General features: G+C 48.3%; 1 protein-coding gene across 1 annotated transcript in view; it reads left to right on the top strand.

Annotated features, from left to right (window-relative positions):
- The window catches only part of UNC45B (unc-45 myosin chaperone B), a 32,983-nt gene extending 21,709 nt beyond the window's left edge, over positions 1 to 11,274 (top strand). The window contains exons 14-20 of the mRNA XM_002695630.6: positions 1,410 to 1,537; positions 2,596 to 2,662; positions 3,485 to 3,598; positions 3,958 to 4,073; positions 5,107 to 5,224; positions 8,919 to 9,074; positions 10,594 to 11,274. Coding sequence (XP_002695676.1) covers positions 1,410 to 1,537; positions 2,596 to 2,662; positions 3,485 to 3,598; positions 3,958 to 4,073; positions 5,107 to 5,224; positions 8,919 to 9,074; positions 10,594 to 10,854 — 960 coding nt within the window. The 3' untranslated portion in view covers positions 10,855 to 11,274. The remainder of the gene's footprint in view (positions 1 to 1,409; positions 1,538 to 2,595; positions 2,663 to 3,484; positions 3,599 to 3,957; positions 4,074 to 5,106; positions 5,225 to 8,918; positions 9,075 to 10,593) is intronic.
- Positions 11,275 to 14,660: the final 3,386 nt, after the last annotated feature.

Raw genomic sequence — 14,660 nt, 5'->3', positions numbered from 1 at the left:
TGGCTCAGACGGTTAATAAGAACCTGTAACACAGGAGACCTGGGTTTGATTCCCGGGTCTTAAAGATCCCCTGGAGAATGAGATGACAACCCACTCCAGTATTCTTGCCTGGAGAATTCGGTGGACAGAGGAGCCTGGAGGGTTTTAGCCCAAAGGGTTGCAGAGTCAGACACAGACTGAAGTAACAGCACGCACGCATGCAGATAAATTGAAGAGGATTGTGGTCAATTTCCCCCACTAGGGGGCGCTTGTGTTCTTCTTAGTTTAAATGTTCCACAGACGTGGAGGGGGAATCAGCAATTTATAGTCTGGGAAACCAAAGGAAGCCACGATGAATGTTTTGCAATTTATGTGGTTGATTTCATGGACACAAGACAGTTCATTATATTTCATGTTTTCAACATTCATGCAAATTTTACTTTCTGGGATATCTGGATTTTGGTGTGTTGCATTAACTACCAGAGGCTTTTTATCCTGTGCTTTAAAAAAAAAAAAGTTACAATCAGAATGTATCTATCATCTTGTATCCAGTTTGGGGAAAATACTTCAGGTCTTTAGGCATGCAGGATCTCAGTTTCCTCAGCGGGGGTCTAACCCAAATCCCCCTGCTGTGGAAGCTTGGAGTCTTAACCACTAGAAGTCCCACTGAATAATTTTTTTTAATTAATTAATATTTATTTTTGGCTGCACTGGGTCTTGTTGCTGTGCAAGGCTTTCTCTAGTTGTGTCGAGCGGAGGGCTACTCTTCATCGTGGTGAACAGATTTCTCATTGCGGTGGCTTCTCTTATTGCAAAGCACAGGCTCTAGGCCAATGGGCCTCGGTAGTTGCGGCTCAGGGGTTTAGCTGCCTTTCAGCGTATCGGATCTTCCTGGACCAGGGATCGAACTCATGCCCCCTGCATTGGCAGGTGGACTGTTAGCCACTGGACCACTAAGGAAGTCCCTGAATAATTTTTTTAAGCTGCATAGGATTTCATGCAGGCAAGGGCATATAGCTAATATGTTCTGCCACTGTGAAGTTCAAATGTGGCTACCAGAGACTGTCCACAGCTGTCAGCAGCCTCTTCTCAGATGCTCTGAGGATTATCTGTGAAAAGTGAAGTGTCTCAGTCCGACTCTTTGTGACCCCATGGACTGTAGCCTACCAGGATCCTCTGTCCATGGGATTTTCCAGGCAAGAGTACTGGAGTGGGTTGCCATTTACTATTCAACCCTGAGGCTGGCTCTGGGTTTCTGGCAAAATCCAATCCATTGTTTTATCTGCTCTCTCCCCTCTCACTCTGCTCCCAGGCATAGCCTAATGGAAAGCCAGCCTTTTGCAAGAAAAGGAACACACAGGTCATCTAGTGTTTGGGATGATCTTCCTTATTTCAGGATTGATCTCCTTGCCACCTTTTCATCTTCCCAGGACAAGAAGGACTTTGTGGACATGCGAGTGAAGCGGCTTCTGAAGGCCGGCGTCACCTCGGCGCTGGTCTGCATGGTGAAAGCAGACAATGCCATCCTCACTGACCAGACCAAAGAGCTGCTGGCCAGGTGCGGCTGCAGTGGCCCGCAGCTGGGGTCTGAGGGGCCTGCAGGCAGGAGGCTGGGTGGGGACATAGAGATGGCCAGGGGAGTAAATGAGGGAGGGAGCCACTGGGGTCTGGAGAGGAGGCTGGAGGGGATCCACACGGAAGAGTGACGTGTCAGGGTGGGCTTTCCCGGGTGCAAGTTTGCATTGGGAGGAAGGAGGTCACTGTCCGTCCTGGTGACCTGGTTCCCAGACCCTGACATGCCAGAGGGGAAAGGCATAGTTTCCATACAGCCTGATGGGGAGACAGACAGGTTCACAGTTACAACACAGTGGGTGCCTGATGGGGATAAACAGAGCACAAGCAGTGGCAGCCCACTGGCCAGAGGGGAGGGTATGTAGGTGGGCAGCCAGGAAGGCCTTCTGGAAGATGTGACAACTCAAGGGAACCCTGGAGGAAAGAAAGAAGCTGCTCACATGCAGCGCAGGGAAGGGGTCCAGGCGGAGGGAACAGCATATGCAAAGACCCTGAGGATGGAGGGAGAAGGAATGAATGAGGTCACACTTCTCCAGGAATGTGTCTGGAGCATGGAGTGCACAGGGGAGGGTGGTGCTAGATAAGACCAGAGAGGAAGGCAAGGGCCAGATCATGGAGTTCTGGGGTCCCTCCAGGCGGAAGAATTTCTCCTGGGTGGTGGACTGTAGCTTGAAAGGTTCCTTTATCCATGGGATTTTCCTGGCAATAATACTGGAGTGGCTTGCCATTTAGTTTTCCAGGGGATCTTCCCTGGGATCGAACCTGGGTCTCCTGCATTGCAAGCAGACGCTTTACCATCTGAGCCACCAGGGAAGCCTAGTGAGCCATTTGGTATCTCCCTAAGTAGGGATGGGTCCACTTTTTGCAGCTGCCTTTGGCCTCTCTTCCTCCCCAGCCACTCCCAAGTATCTTCCCAAGGTTAGTTCTGGGGCAGGTGCACACTGGGAGCGCTTCCCAGGGTTTTACTGGGCCTCACTTGTTGGCCTGCTGATGCCTGGGAAGGGCGTGCTCATGTCCTGCATGTCCTGTATCCTTGCTCTCCAGGGTATTCCTGGCACTGTGTGACAACCCAAAGGACCGAGGCACCATTGTGGCTCAAGGTGGTGGTAAGGTAATTGAGAGGAATAAGGGTCTTGCCATCCAGGAGGGTGCTCCACTGGGGAGGAGCTGTCTCACATGTATGTGTATGTGTCTCTGTGTGTATGTGTGTATGTCTGTGCATGTGTGTAATCTGTGTGTATGTGTGTGTGCATGATCTTTGCCTGGCCCAAGAATCATGCAGCCCCTGCCCCAGCCCGACCTCTTGGAGTACGGTTATTCAGGAACCTGTGTTGTCTGTGCCTCAGTCTGTGATGTGTCATGGGATTTACTGTGGAATCCCATTTATCCTCCTTGCTACTGGAAGCAAACAGTGCAGATAGAGACCATGGGCTTTGCTATGGGAGGCTTGTCATTGAGTCTTGCTTGTCCCTTTTTAACTGCACAACTTTGGGCAAATTACTTCTCTCTCTGACTCATAGTTTCCTCTCTGTAAAACAAGGGAAAACACCACACAGTTAGATTGTAGAATGTCACAGGATTAGAGAAAATACACTTAAAAGTGTTGGCTCATGGGAGGTGCTCAGTGAATGGCTGCTCTCATGATTAGCTTTGACTTAGGTAGAAAGGAAAACATCAGTGTCTTGATTTTTCCAAAAGCCAAACGAATGTATACGGGTTGGGGAGAGTGCCTGCGGAGACCTCCGTGTGTGCTGGGGACCAGGGGGAGTGAATCGATGATTAAGAATTTAACTGTTTTCTGTGATGCTCAGGAGTTGACTCTGTTGCTGAATCTTCTTGAACTTCTGATGGAAGAGACAGTGGCTGGACAGGGAGGCTGGGGAGAGAGGCTCTGTATATGTGACCAAGGAGTGCTTCTGCCCTTTCCTTGCAGGCCCTGATTCCCCTGGCTTTGGAGGGCACAGACGTGGGCAAGGTGAAGGCAGCCCACGCCCTAGCGAAGATCGCCGCGGTCTCCAACCCAGACATCGCCTTCCCCGGGGAGCGGGTGGGTGGCCAGGGGTGAGGGGCGCAGAGATGATGGGAGGAGTCTGCTCCCAGGGGCCTTTCTCCTTGTCACCCTCCCCCTGGCTTGGGAGGGGGCATGGTGCTATTATAAAGAGGGCGATGAGTTGGAGGGGCATGGATTCCAGCCCTGGCTCTGACAAACAAAGCTGCAAAGTAAAGGAAATAACCCCACCCCTCAGGATCATTGTGGAGGTGGAATCAGACAATGGGTAGGCAAGTGCATTGGAAATTCCAGAGCCGGGCACCTGACTCTAGTAAACTCTAGTACTCTAGTAAACTCTGGTAAATGACTGGCAGAGATGGTCTCCATCTGATGGCACCTCGACCCCTTCTGCGTAGGTGTACGAGGTGGTGCGGCCCCTCGTGAGTCTCCTGAACACACAGAGGGATGGCCTCCAGAACTATGAGGCTCTCCTAGGCCTCACCAACCTGTCTGGGCGGAGTGACAAGCTCCGGTGAGTGGGGGCATGGAGGGGATGGGTGGAGAGTGGTGTCGCGCCAAGTGTCGGAAATGTCCCAGGAACTGTGTGTGCGTGCCTCCGAGAACTAGCTGGAAGGCCGTGGGTAGAAATGGGTGTGGGAAGATGTGAGTTAACACTTGGAAAAACTCCAGTTGAAGGTGCAAAGCCAAAGGAGACTGGAAAAACACGTCCTTCTGAAGTAGTAAAAGAGATATCAGGTGGATGAGGAGTGGGATAAAGTGTATTCCTCCTTGGAAGCAAGGGGATGGTGGAATTGCACTGAAATTCTTTAAGTGGCAGAAAACTCAACTCCAGTCGGTCTCAGCATAATGGGAATTTAATGATTCAGGATATTGGGAGTCATAATGACTCATCTAGGATAATCCAGACTCAGGGGCAGCTTGATTCAGGGGTTATAAGGCTCTCCCAGAATCTACTTCTCTCCCCCTGTTCTGTCCATATTGTCTTAATTATCAGACAGACTTTTCCTCTTTCTCATGATCACATGAGGGTTACTCCAGACCTCACATCATGGTTTCATCTCCAGCAGGAGAGAGAAAGACATTCTCCAGCAATAATATAGGAGGATCGCCAGCTGGGTGACATGTTTATCCGAGATCTCACTGCTATGGCCAGGATGCTGTGCTCTGTCACTGGGGACCCCTCCTGGGGGTGGGATTGTTGTTGGTATTGTTTTAGCCACCAAGTCGTGTCCAATTCTTTTGAGACCCCATGAACTATAACCTGCCGGGCTCCTCTGTTCAAGAGATTTCCTAGGCAAGAATATTGGAGTGGGTTGCCATTTCCTTCTCCAGGGGCTCTTCCCAATCCAGGGATCGAACCTGCATCTCCTGCACTGGCAGGCAGATTACTCACCACTGAGCAACCGGGGAAGCCCAGAGGTGGGATTACCACTATCTAGACGGTGCTGGCTGAGGATCTTGGAATGGCCCCTGGGGGCCTAAAACCCCAAATGGTCTTTACAGAGGACTCAGCAGGCTCTCTTCCTCCACTCCTCACACCCTAGAAAGAAGATCTTTAAGGAGAAGGCCTTGCCGGACATTGAGAACTACATGTTTGAGAACCATGACCAGCTGCGGCAGGCGGCCACTGAGTGCATGTGCAACATGGTGGTGAACAAGGAGGTGAGGGGCTCAGGATGCACGTGACCAGGTGTGGAGAGGGGCCTGCATGTGGTGAACAAGGAGGTGAGGGGCTCAGGATGCGCGTGACCAAGGCGTGGAGAGGGGCCTGCATGTGGTGAACAAGGAGGTGAGGGGCTCAGGATGCACATGACCAAGGCGTGGAGAGGGGCCTGCATGTGTGAACAAGGAGGCGAGGGGCTCAGGATGCACGTGACCAAGGTGTGCAAAGGGGCCTGCATGTGGTGAACAAGGAGGAGAGGGGCTCAGGATGCGCGTGACCAAGGTGTGCAAAGGGGCCTGCATGTGGTGAACAAGGAGGCGAGGGGCTCAGGATGCGTGTGACCAAGGTGTGCAAAGGGGCCTGCACATGGTGAACAAGGAGGCGAGGGGCTCAGGATGCGCGTGACCAAGGTGTGCAAAGGGGCCTGCATGTGGTGAACAAGGAGGCGAGGGGCTCAGGATGCGCATGACCAAGGTGTACAAAGGGGCTTGCATGTGGTGAACAAGGAGGCGAGGGGCTCAGGATGCACGTGATCAAGGTGTGCAAAGGGGCCTGCATGTGGTGAACAAGGAGGTGATGGGGCTCAGGATGCGCGTGACCAAGGTGTGCAAAGGGGCCTGCATGTGGTGAACAAGGAGGCGAGGGGCTCAGGATGCGCGTGACCAAGGTGTACAAAGGGGCTTGCATGTGGTGAACAAGGAGGCGAGGGGCTCAGGATGCACGTGATCAAGGTGTGCAAAGGGGCTTGCATGTGGTGAACAAGGAGGTGAGGGGCTCAGGATGCGCGTGACCAAGGCGTGGAAAGGGGCCTGCATGACAGCTCCCCTCCCCAAGGGGCCCCAACGGAGATGAAGGAAATACGGAAAGTGATGTTATCCCTAGCTGAAGCTTGGATCCCAAAGCTTGGGCAGGATTGGGGGCGGTGGGGAGTCCCAGTTCCCCAAGTTATTTACTAAATAATCTCATAGCATAAGACGAGGCCAGGGTCTCTTGGAAGTCAAGAGAGGTTAGACCATTTGCAGCTTCATATAAAAAAATGAAGAAATGCAAAAAGTTGCCAGTAATTTTGGGTTATGTTAAATGATAACATTTAATGACAGATCACTGTTTCCATAGAAACTGCAATGCATTATAACACTGTTTGCCACAGATTAATTATAGAATTTGTAAAAATAAAATGAATTCAGACTACATCAATGGCTTCACAGTCCAGTACTAGGAGAAATCATCACCACATGATGAATGAATGTCTCTTCTTTCCATCCTGGCACAGCACTGCTGTGCTGGTAGGTTGAACCTCACTAGAGGTAAGAACAGGGTTGAAATCTGAGGCCCTTTGTAAATGTGAAAGTCTGGCCAAGTGGCCCTCCTGGGTCCAAGTGTGAGACCCACTTAACTTTTTTGACTGTGTCCCGTGGCATGTGGGATCTTAGTTCCCCAAACAGGGATTGAACCAGTGCCCCCTGCATTGGAAGTGCAGTCTTAGCTGCTGGGCCGCCAGGGAGGTCCCGCCCCTCAATTCTTAATTCAAGTCTTAGATGTTCTCACTGTTAAAGAAGGAAAATTTGATCCATGAAAACCTTTTAAAGTCAAAAGAAGGCTACCATGGTCCACCAGGGAGCTGGTCTGAGGCTGGACTGGAGGCCTGGCAGCCACATGGGAGAAGAGCGTGTGTCCAGAGACAGCAGAGGGGAGAGTGATGGGAGGGGGAGCAGCTCTCCCCCTGGAGGACCAGCTGTCACAACAAACAGCCACATGAATGCTGGATAGACGTATCCCAACAGGATAGAGGTTCATTTCTCCGTTCAGTTCAGTTCAGCCGCTCAGTCGTGTCCAACTCTTTGCAACCCCTCAGACTGCAGCATGCCAGGCCTCCCTGTCCATCACCAACTCCCAAGGCTTACTCAAGCTCATATCCATCGAGTTGGTGATGCCATCCAACCATCTCATCCTCTATCGTCCCCTTCTCTTCCTGCCTTCTTTCCCAGCATCAGGGTCTTTCCCAGTGAGTCAGTTCTTCGCATCAGGTGACCAAAGTATCGGAGTTTCAGCTTTAGTACCTGTCTTTCCAATGAATATTCAGGACTGATTTCCTTTAGAATGGATTAGTTGGATCTCCTTGCAGTCCAAGGGACTCTCAAGAGTCTTCTCCAACACCACAGTTCAAAAGCATCAATTCTTCAGTGCTCAGCTTTCTTCACAGTCCAACTCTCACATCCATACATGACTACTGGGAAAAAACATAGCTTTGACTATAAAAAACCATAGACGGACCTTTGTGGGCAAAGTAATGTCTCTGCTTTTTAATATGCTGTCTAGGTTGGTCATAGATTTTCTTCCAGGAAGCAAGCATCTTTTAATTTCATGGCTGCAGTCACCATTTGCACTGATTTTTGAGCCCAAGAAAATAAAGTCTTTCACTGTTTCCACTGTTTCCCCATCTATTTCCCATGAAGTGATGGGACCAGATGCCATGATCTTAGTTTTCTGAATGTTGAGCTTTAAGCCAACTTTTTCACTCTCCTCTTTCACTTTCATCATGAGGCTCTTTAGTTCTTCACTTTCTGCCATAAGGGTGTCATCTGCACAGCTGAGGTTATTGATATTTCTCCCAGCAATCTTGATTCATTTCACATCATTTCATGCTCACGTTGGGGTCAGGTGGCTCGCTTCCAAGCAGTGGCTTGGGGGTGCAGGTTTGTTCAGTCGTCACCCTGCCTCCATCCAAAAAAGAAAGGACCGTCCCCCCGCTGCCCCTTGGGCGTGGCCTCCGTTCAGATGGGGACGGGCAGACAGAGCAGGGAAGAGACTCCCCTAGCACCCTGCCACGGTGGACTAGAAGTGACACATCACTTCCCTTCATGTTCTGTGATGAGAGCAAGGTCCTGGCCGCAGTTAGTGCAAGAGGTGGGCATGTGGTTCTTCCGGGGCAGCTGCTTCCCTGTCACACATGTCCCCGTGAGGGGACTGTACTGAGCATCACTGCACTCTTCCCTCTGAGGACCACTGCTCCAGCTTCAGGGAGACGCAGGTAGAGGTTTATAACCTGAGCAGTGTGGGTGACTTCTAGGACACGTCACCCAGCAAAAATGCTCTTAAACTTAACCAACCAGGTTTTACTACAGAGCAGAGGGGCAGGGGGCTCTTCTCCTGGCTCTGGGGGCCTTGGGATGCCTCATCCCCCACCTGGTAAATGGTACAGCAGGTTTTGGCTACCATGTAAACTACCCAACTACCCAGAGATGCTCTTGCCAAGCCTCTGTGCCTTCAGGGACCGCAAAGGCATTTTATGGCAGACCCTGAAGGCCCATCTGTTGTGGGAGAAACATTCCAGTCTTCTCCAAAGGGAAGAGATGGGGCTCCACAGGCAACATCCACCCTTCAGGAGTCTGTACCTGCCCTTTCCCCAAGGATGGAGAGCTGAATGCAAACAGAGGTGACAGCGAATGCTATGTAAGGAATTCCTTATTCTCTGTAACCTGTAAACTGGAGGAGTCTGTAGTCTTTTCATCTAGCTAGTCAGAGAAGACTAGCTAGTCAGAGACTTCCTGGAGGAGGTGTCAATGAGTGCGCTGCTCAAAGCAGAGCTCTGAGTGATCTTGAGTCAGAGAAATGGCTCCAGATGCGTCTTTCCCTCTCCAGGCTGGGCAGGTGGGGGCCTTTTTCTCTGAGCCGCGTACCTGCCTCCCATAGGTACAGGAGAGGTTCCTGGCCGATGGCAACGACCGGCTGAAGCTGGTGGTGCTGCTCTGTGGCGAGGATGACGACAAGCTGCAGAACGCGGCTGCGGGGGCCCTGGCCATGCTGACAGCAGCGCATAAGAAGCTGTGCTTCAAGATGACTGAAGTGGTGAGAGCAGGCCCTGGGGCCCAGCCCCAGACCACACTGCCCTGTATGATCCTCTGCGGGGGAGGCCAGCCCCCTGGGTATCTGTTCCTACCAATGCAAGGGGGGAATCCTCATGCTGCAACCTCTACACTCCTTATGTGGACACCCTAAATGTGCGAACTCACTTTGCTGGTGCTCATAACTCATTAGGCAATAATAATAATAATAACAGCATTAACTCCTGCCATGGAGCCCCTAAGCTCCTCAAGAGAAGTGGGGATGAGGATGGGGTACCATAGGAGCTCACAGTTTGGCAAAGAGGCTGTTAGAGTCTCTTAAGAGCGCATGATGGCCAGACCCTTTGTGGGACTGTGGCCGTTTCAGCAGGTGTAATGAGAGTGATATGGACATAGCCACAAACAAAGGGGTGCAGAATGAAACTTTCCTTATTTCACCAAACTGAAGTTTGTGGGCATCATATTCACCGATGGTGAAAAGGTAAACATCTCAATTCAAATGTATTAAAGCAAGTCTGCTTTAAAGGCAGGCTCTTCGGTGCTCTGTGACAACCTAGAGGGGTGGGATGGGGGAGGAGTCAGGAAGGAGATTCAACAGGGAAGGGACATATGAATACCTATGACCAATTCATGTTGCTGTGTGTCAAAAACCATCACAATATTGTTAAGTAATTATCCTGTAATTTAAATATATATATATATATATATAAAGAATAAAAGGCAAGCTCTTTTAGATAACCAGCTCAAGGTGGGGGTGTGTATGTGTGTGTGTGTTTTCTAAGTTCCATGGAGGTTTATACTCTCCTGGCACCAGGGGAGGGTCTCTTTCCTGGATATAGCTCATCCTGCTTGGTCCCTGGCCTTCAGCCCTTTCCATAAGGCAAGTTTCTCAAAGCTGTAAGGTGTGTAAGGGTCATCTGGAGGGCTGGTTAAAAAACTTTCCCCAGGATAATTCTGACTGAGTAGGTCAGAGGCGGGGTGCTTCCAGCCTGGGGACCACAGGCTGCTGTGCTAAAGCAGCGTTTCTCAGGGCACATCGGTTGGCAGAAGCAGGCGTTATGCATGTGCCCAGAGTTAGAACCTCCTTTCTGAGCACCCTCCATCCCCATTCCACTCAGGCGGGCAGCAGGCCTGTCCCTCTGCTTCTCATGATGCTTAAAAATTAAGTGGATGGGTGGATGTTTATTCTGTACTATTTCCAGATGTGTGACTGTAGCTAAGTTGCTTCCTCTCCCTGAACCTCAGTCGCTCCACTTACAAAATGAGAAGGACTGGATTATTTCAAATCTCTTCTAATTCTCCAACTCCTGCCCTGGTAAGGAGATGGGCATCATCCAGCTAGTTCCAAGAGGCTCAGCTGGGCATATGCTGAGTCCACAGAGATAATCAGATATGCACTTGCCCTTTCAGAGGCCAGAATCTGGGCTTGGCCAACACCTTCTGTTTATCTTGTCCAGAATCTCCTTTCTCTGTCCCCTCCACTGATTCCTCCAATCTGTCTTTATCTTCCTTCCTGCCTCCAGACAACTCAGTGGTTGGAGATTCTACAGCGGCTTTGCTTGCATGACCGGCTGTCAGTTCAACACCGGGGCCTGGTCATTGCCTACAACCTGCTGGCGGCTGATGCTGAGTTGGCTAAGAAGCTGGTGGAGAGTGAGCTGCTGGAGATCCTGACGGTGGTGGGCAAGCAAGAGCCGGACGAGAAGCGGGCAGCAGTGGTTCAGACAGCTCGGGAATGTCTCATCAAATGCATGGATTATGGCTTCATTAAACCAGTGGCTTAGACAGGGGCCCAGAGGGAGACTGGGGCTGCTCCTGTAACTGTGCAGAGTTCCGAACTGAGAACTCTTGGGGTGTCAGTTCCATTAGGGATCATTGCAACCACGATGAGGTGTCCATGTAAAAGAAGGACTGTGGATAGTCCCCTGAGTTGTACATCTTGCCTTTTGTTCTAGGAAAGTTTGCATATTTCATTAGCTCTCTTGCTCCTTAACATCTGTCAAGTTGCAGAAATTCCTAGAATAATTTTCATCTGTGATTAGGAAGACAGGTTGGATAATTCTTTCTGTACCCATTCCAAAGGCCGGGATAATGGGCTGGAGTTCTTTACATTTTGGAAAATAGATTGTGTGGTGAAGTAGGAGCTAACAGGTCCTACTTTAAATATGTAAAGTAGTGTGACTATAAAGTTTAGTGCTGGTGTACCTGGATGCTGATCTGTCTGGTTTTTATATCCTGTTTCCCCTGCTGTTTGACTGCGGCTGCCTGGAAATGCATGTTTCAGCAGCAGTGCCCGTCCCAGACGCGTGCGCATTCCTTTCACTTAACTATGATGGAAATACAGCTGATGTTCAGTAGTCTGACATGACTTTTGCAATTTGTTCGGGGAAATCTTCTAAGCAAGATGGATGTGATGAATATAAATAAGATCAACTCAAAGCACTTCAAGTGAAAAAAAAATTCATTGGTTCATATACTTTATCAATGCAGGGAAAGAGTTGACATTGTTAGAACTAGGGTTCAAATATTGTCATCCATATTCTTTTTTTTCTGTGTGAGGGTGTTTTTCTGTCTCTCACCCCCCACATCTTGATTTTTATTTCCTCCGGGTTGGGCTTAATTTCTGGCAAGCTCTTTCCATGTGGTGAGATAGTCCCCGGAAGCTCTAGATTTCCATAGTTGTTTTTTTTTTTTCTCCTGTGACTTGTGGGGTCTTAGTTCCTTGACCAGGATTTGAACCTGGGTCCTTGGCAGTGAAAGCACAGAGTCCTAACCACTGGACCGCCAGGGAATTCCCACACAGTTGTTATAATTCATAATTATGCAAGAGAAGAGAAAGGATCATTCTCAGTGACCCAGCAAAATTCCCAGAGACGACTCATATGTCTAGCACGCATCACATTTCCATATAGCACATTAACAGAATGAGGGAAAAAATGATTATTTTAATAGAGGCAGGGAAAACAGTGGATAAAATTAAACAACTCATGATAAAAATTTCAGTAAACTAAAATTAGGAGACTCCTTTAGTCTGATAAAGATTATCTACGTAAAAGCTGCAGTTCAAATGATATTTAATAATCCTGAGATTCAGAATGAGACAATACTTGCTATTACCAATTCGATTAGGCTTTATATTGGAGGTTAAACTGGTACAATAAGAAAAGGAAATGAAAAGCATAAAGACTGAAAATCAAGAAATAAACCTTTCAAATTATTCACACAACAGGTCTGTACATGTATATGGGAAAAGTCTACAGATAAACTCAGAAATAATAAGTGAATTTAGATACAAGGTCAGTTTACAAAAATCAATTATATTTCTGTATACCTGTAATGATTAGGAAATTTAAATGTAAAAGATGATGCCATTTACAATAACATAAACCACATCAAATACCTAGGAATAAATCATGTGAAAGATGCTGAGGGGCTCTACATAGAAAACTATAAAATATTATTTAGAGAAATAAAACCTACATAAGAGATTCATTACCACATTCGTGGACTGGATGACTCAACATTCCATTGGAGATGCAAATTCTTTACAAATTGACATAAGGATTTCATTAAATGCTAATCTAACCTGAGCCTTTGGGGGACAGAGATTGAAAAGTTGTTTCTAAAGTGTATCTGAAGGACTTCCCTGGCAGGCCAATGGTTGAGACTCCTTGCTTTCACTGCAGAGGGCGCGAGTTCAATCTCTGGTGAGGGAACTAAGATCCTGCAGGCCCCATGCATGGCCAGAAAGTTAAAAAATAAACAAAGTGTATTTGAAAGTGCAAATAGTCGAGAACAGCAATGCCTATCTATCTAGAAGAAGAATAAAATTGGAGCAAACTTTGTGAACGGGCATGTCATAAAAGAGGCCAGTAAGTATATGAAAAGATGCTCAATCTCACTAGTCATCCGGGAAATGGAAAATGAAAGCATTATGAGATGCCATTCTAGACTTATCAGAATGGCTAATATTAAAAACACTGACAAAATCAAGTGCTGGTGAGAATGTGGAGTCACTGGGCCTCTTACAGACTGCAGGTGGGAATTTCAATTACTACAACTGCTTAAGAAAATGTATTTGGCAGTATCCCCTAAAAGAGCCAGCAACTCTTTCAAGTACAGAGTCAACAGAAATAGATATTTATGTGCACTAAAAAGCATGTATACAACAAAAGAGAAAATTTCAATCACAGCTCCCAAGTGGAAGTAATCCTAATGTCCATAGAAAATGGATAAATTGTTCCATCCTCATACGAGAGAAGATGACACACCAATTTAAGTGAATAAACTACTGCTACACACAATAAGAAAGCTGAGCGCCGAAGAATTGATGCTTTTGAACTGTGGTGTTGGAGAAGACTCTTGAGAGTCCCTTGGACTGCAAGGAGATCCAACCAGTCCATTCCGAAGATCAGCCCTGGGTGTTCTTTGGAAGGAATGATGCTAAAGCTGAAACTCCAGTACTTTGGCCACCACATGTGAAGAGTTGACTCATTGGAAAAGACCCTGATGCTGGGAGGGACTGGGGACAGGAGGAGAAGGGGACGACAGAGGATGAGATGGCTGGATGGCATCACCGACTCAATGGACGTGAGTTTGAGTGAACTCTGGGAGATGGTGATGGACAGGGAGGCCTGGCGTGCTGCGATTCATGGGGTCGCAAAGAGTCAGATATGACTGAGCAACTGAACTGACTTACTGACACGCAATAAGGAGGTAGCTTACATAATATTTCGTGAAAGGCGCTGGACTTAGCACCATGTACTGTATAGTGAATGATTCCATTTGTAATAGGTTCAAAACCAGGCAAACTAGCTTATGATATTCAAAGCCAGGATACTGTTTACAGTACTTGTAGGGAAGAGGTAGTGGAGAGTGATGGAGTAGGACTCTAAGACAGCGTCTAATTTTTGGTCTGGATGGGTTCACTTTCATCAAGCTTGATTTGTGCACTTTTCTGTATGTTATTTCATTCCCTGGTGACTCAGATGGTAAAGACTCTGCAGTGAGGAAGACCGGGTTCAATCCTTGGGTTGGGAAGGTCCCCTGGAGAAAGGAACGGCTACCCACTCCAGTATTCTGGCCTGGAGAATTCCATGGACTGTACACGCAAAGAGTCGGACATGACTGAGCAACTTTCACTTCAAAAAGTGAATACTGTTTTTCTCTTGATTGTGAGGATTACATAGAAGAATTGATCTCAAGCAACTGGTGCGTAGTATATGACTACTCAATATTAGTTCCCTTCCTTTCATCTGATTAATATTCCCTGTTCCTTAGGGTACAGCGCCCCAGTTGACTGATGTGTACTTCAACAGGTCAGTCAAGGGAATGCGGGACTGGTGAGTAAGCCAATTCATATTTGCAAATTCACTCAAGGAATGGCAGCCACCTGGCCTCAGTGTGTTTAGGAAATGTAAGGGTTCTGGGCAGGAGAGCTAGCAGTAGTGAAATGGAGAAGCATCCATTCACCGATGTTCCAAGGCAGAGTGGCTGCAGGGCCATAGAAGCAGGAGCTGGAGCTGGAGCTGGGATTGCACTCAATGACACTGGAACCTTATGGTACTCTTACTTTCCCAGAAGTGCAGGT

Source organism: Bos taurus, chromosome 19 (assembly GCF_002263795.3).
Source record: "Bos taurus isolate L1 Dominette 01449 registration number 42190680 breed Hereford chromosome 19, ARS-UCD2.0, whole genome shotgun sequence".
Lineage (NCBI taxonomy): Eukaryota > Metazoa > Chordata > Mammalia > Artiodactyla > Bovidae > Bos > Bos taurus.
The sequence above is the reverse complement of the archived record's forward strand: the minus strand, read 5'-3'. Positions and strand labels throughout refer to the sequence as shown.